This window comes from Cyprinodon variegatus, unplaced genomic scaffold (assembly GCF_000732505.1).
Source record: "Cyprinodon variegatus isolate N-32 unplaced genomic scaffold, C_variegatus-1.0 Scaffold4664, whole genome shotgun sequence".
Taxonomy (NCBI): domain Eukaryota; kingdom Metazoa; phylum Chordata; class Actinopteri; order Cyprinodontiformes; family Cyprinodontidae; genus Cyprinodon; species Cyprinodon variegatus.
Window position 1 is genome coordinate 1 of NW_015155117.1, and position 2,932 is coordinate 2,932.

The window sequence follows — 2,932 nt, forward strand, 5'->3', positions numbered from 1 at the left end:
TTTCTTCCTGTTCAAAGGGAGTTTTTCCTCTCCACTGTCGCTACAAGCATGCTTAGTGTGAGGGATTGCTGAAGAGTCAATGAGTCGATGTAATCAGTTGGTTTTATTTAGATTAAAAACTGTGAACTAATTGGTTTGGATGATCAGGTTAAATTCTCTCTGTAAAGAGCCTTGAGATGCCATGATGTGAATTGGCAAATAAACTAAAAACTTTGCTTTTTGCATCAATTATGACTTAAATAAGTATCTTGGAAAAGATCAGGTCACCTTGCAACTTCTAAGTTCAACATTGGTGGAAAATATCTGCATTAACCCTTCATAGACTTTCCTTGCTCTTAGCAGCATGTTCTTTATTTAACATTAAATTAAATCGCTTTCTTTTTTCCAACACGTTTAATCTCAGCTTAGAGCCTAGTTTAAAAATCTCTGCATCTCATCCAGAGAAATCAGTCTTCCTCAAAATTCATTCATTCATACATTTGTTTACTCCCTGAATAGTACAAGCTATCATATTCGCCACCTTAGGAACACAAGGTTTATTGAGGCTTTTTAAAAATGTTCCTGTTGATTTTTGAACTTCAATAAACCGTTGGTCCATGTTGGGTTTTATTTTGAAAGGTGAACCTTCTTTTGAACCAACCTTCTCAGGCTTTGCTTCGTCTTCATTCTCATCATCAGATGCGGGTCCAGCCAGAGTTGACACCTTATTGATGACCCCCAGTCGAGCAAGTTGGTCAAGGAAAACATCTCCACCTTTATCAACAAGATCCCTGATGATCTGCAGAGCCAGGAGGTGACCATCATCATCGTCCTAACAGACAGGAAACAAGACAGGCCCAAATGGTTAGCATGAATCCAGCATCAAATGTCTGAGTTACACATGGCTCATATCTCAGAGCGTCATCTAAGGGACTGTTTCACGTTAAGGGGGAAAATAACTGATGCTATGATCAGGTATAAATGTAGGAATCAACACCAGAGTATTATGAGAAGAATAAGAGCTCAAATCCAAATCTAAAAGCAAAAAATAGAGACGTACTGGTGCCTTTTTTTTCCTTGTTTACTTCATAAAGGCGTCACCTTTTATGTTAAAACGAGTGTTGGTCTCCATAAATCCTAATTCTGGTCCTCCTTGATTTACAAGCTAACATTAGCCCTTCTTTCTATCACTCCTCCCTCTGTTTTCCACCAATCAGAGACTCAAATGCAGGCCGTCACTAAAGCCCCTCCCACCCTGGGGGAAAAACCCGTTTAAACCCAGAAACAATCAGCTTTTAGTGGCAGTGAGAACAGCTTAGGTGTGTCTACCCGGTTCAAATGAACCGGCAAGCAACCCGCATTAAAAATCGCCTCGGCTCTTAATCGGCATGCTGTGGTAACACAGAGCCACTAAATTACGTGATACCATTGAACGCAACGCACGAACATCAACACACCGCAGCAGTCGCTTTTGATCCAACAAGCAGAACCAACTCCGTTTCCATCCGATAAACATGGAGCAGCTCTGGTGAGACGGATTCAGACAGATAATAGAGAGAAACAATAAAGCACACCGACTACGCCCTGGCTTCCTGACATGCTGTTCTCCATTGTTTACTTTCCTGAACATAGACATACATACAGACAAACATAGACCTGTAAGTTACAGTGCAACTTTTTCCTCTTTCTCTAAAAAAAAAGAAAAAAAAAGCCCCGAAAAAAGCTCTAATCAGTTCATATTTCTCTCCATTCTTGTCGTTGAAGGAAACCACACTGCCTACGGTCAATGCAACATGCTACAAGTAGAATGCATGGATTACAACTATTGAAATAATCATTTCCACGACTGAGAGGCTTTAGATTTCCATCATTATTTACTGGGTCTCTGGTTCAGCGGCTCTAGAAAGAGTCTGAGTGGAGTTTAGTCAGGCTGAGGCGCTTTAATCCCAGCTCTTCCATGGCTCACCTCCTGGTCGAGGACAGTGGCAGTGATCTCCACCAGGACTGTGGGCAGGTTATGTCCCGTCTCGCTCTCACACACCTCCCTCAGCAGCACTTCACCGCTGTAGTGAACCATCTTCCGGATCAGAGCCAGACTTGCTTTCCTAAAAAACAAAGTCATTATTTCTACTCTGCTTTATACTGAGGTTTCACATGGATTTAGATTGTGAAGACTTTACCTGATAGAAGGCAGCATGGTTTGCTGAAAGGTTTGTGCAAAAACAGGCAGAAGTCTCTTAAGGTAGTATGGAGCCATTTCTGGATCTCCTTTAGGTTCAGTGCCCTCCTCCTCCTCCTTACTCGCATCCTTCTTCCTCTTATCGTCGGTCTTATTCATCGGACACATCCAGTCTCCTGGAAGTCAAACATCGGTAGCTTCTAATACGGCTCAGGAATACTGATTCGATTTGAAAATGTTCCTTAAAAATGAAGCCTACCAGGCGACTGCAGTATAGCCACCACTTCGCTGTGTCCCCGCTCTCTGGCTTTATCAAGGGGGGTCTTTCCATCTTCATCTCTCAGGTCCGGGTTGGCTCCGTGCCGCAGCAAAGTCTGACAGAAGAAAAACATGGAAACAAAACTATGACTGCGCTCCAAGGAAGGGAAGAAGAAAGAGATGATGAGATGCGCCTCCATGCTTCAACCCCACGAAACGCAGAGCCTCCACTTTACCTTGGCTACCTGCGGGCGCCCGAAGCATGCGGCATAGTGTAGAGAAGATGACCTCTGACCTCTGTTGACATCTGCACCCCTTTCACATAAAAACTCCACCTGGAACAACAGGCAGAGATTTGGGTTCATCTCTGCAAAGCTTTTAAAGCCATTTCAGACCAGTGGCACGGGAAGGGGGGTGCTGCGGGGGCTGCAGCCTCCCTCGTCATAGCATCAGCCCCCCATGGTGGGGGGCTATGGAGTAACATAATATTGTACTTAAAAACATGAAATTATTTAT

At 43.6% G+C, this 2,932-nt stretch overlaps 1 protein-coding gene across 1 annotated transcript; it reads right to left on the minus strand.

The window, feature by feature from the left end:
* Positions 1–448: 448 nt before the first annotated feature.
* LOC107081395 (E3 ubiquitin-protein ligase HECTD1-like) lies at positions 449–2,781 on the minus strand. The gene is made up of 5 exons (XM_015369579.1): positions 2,653–2,781; positions 2,418–2,532; positions 2,160–2,334; positions 1,946–2,084; positions 449–811 (listed from the first exon to the last, which is right to left on the minus strand). Exons 1-5 carry the CDS (start codon positions 2,779–2,781, stop codon positions 464–466), a joined length of 906 nt encoding a protein of 301 aa, XP_015225065.1. The 3' UTR covers positions 449–463.
* Positions 2,782–2,932: the final 151 nt, after the last annotated feature.

Coding starts and splice junctions, on each gene's coding strand:
- LOC107081395 (XM_015369579.1), bottom strand. CDS start 2,781: ATGAACCCAAATCTCTGCCTGTTGTTCCAGGTGGAGTTTTTATGTGAA. Junction 2,533..2,652: donor GGCGCCCGCAGGTAGCCAAG/GTAAAGTGGAGG, acceptor TTCTTCTGTCAG/ACTTTGCTGCGGCACGGAGC. Junction 2,085..2,159: donor ACCATGCTGCCTTCTATCAG/GTAAAGTCTTCA, acceptor TTTGTTTTTTAG/GAAAGCAAGTCTGGCTCTGA.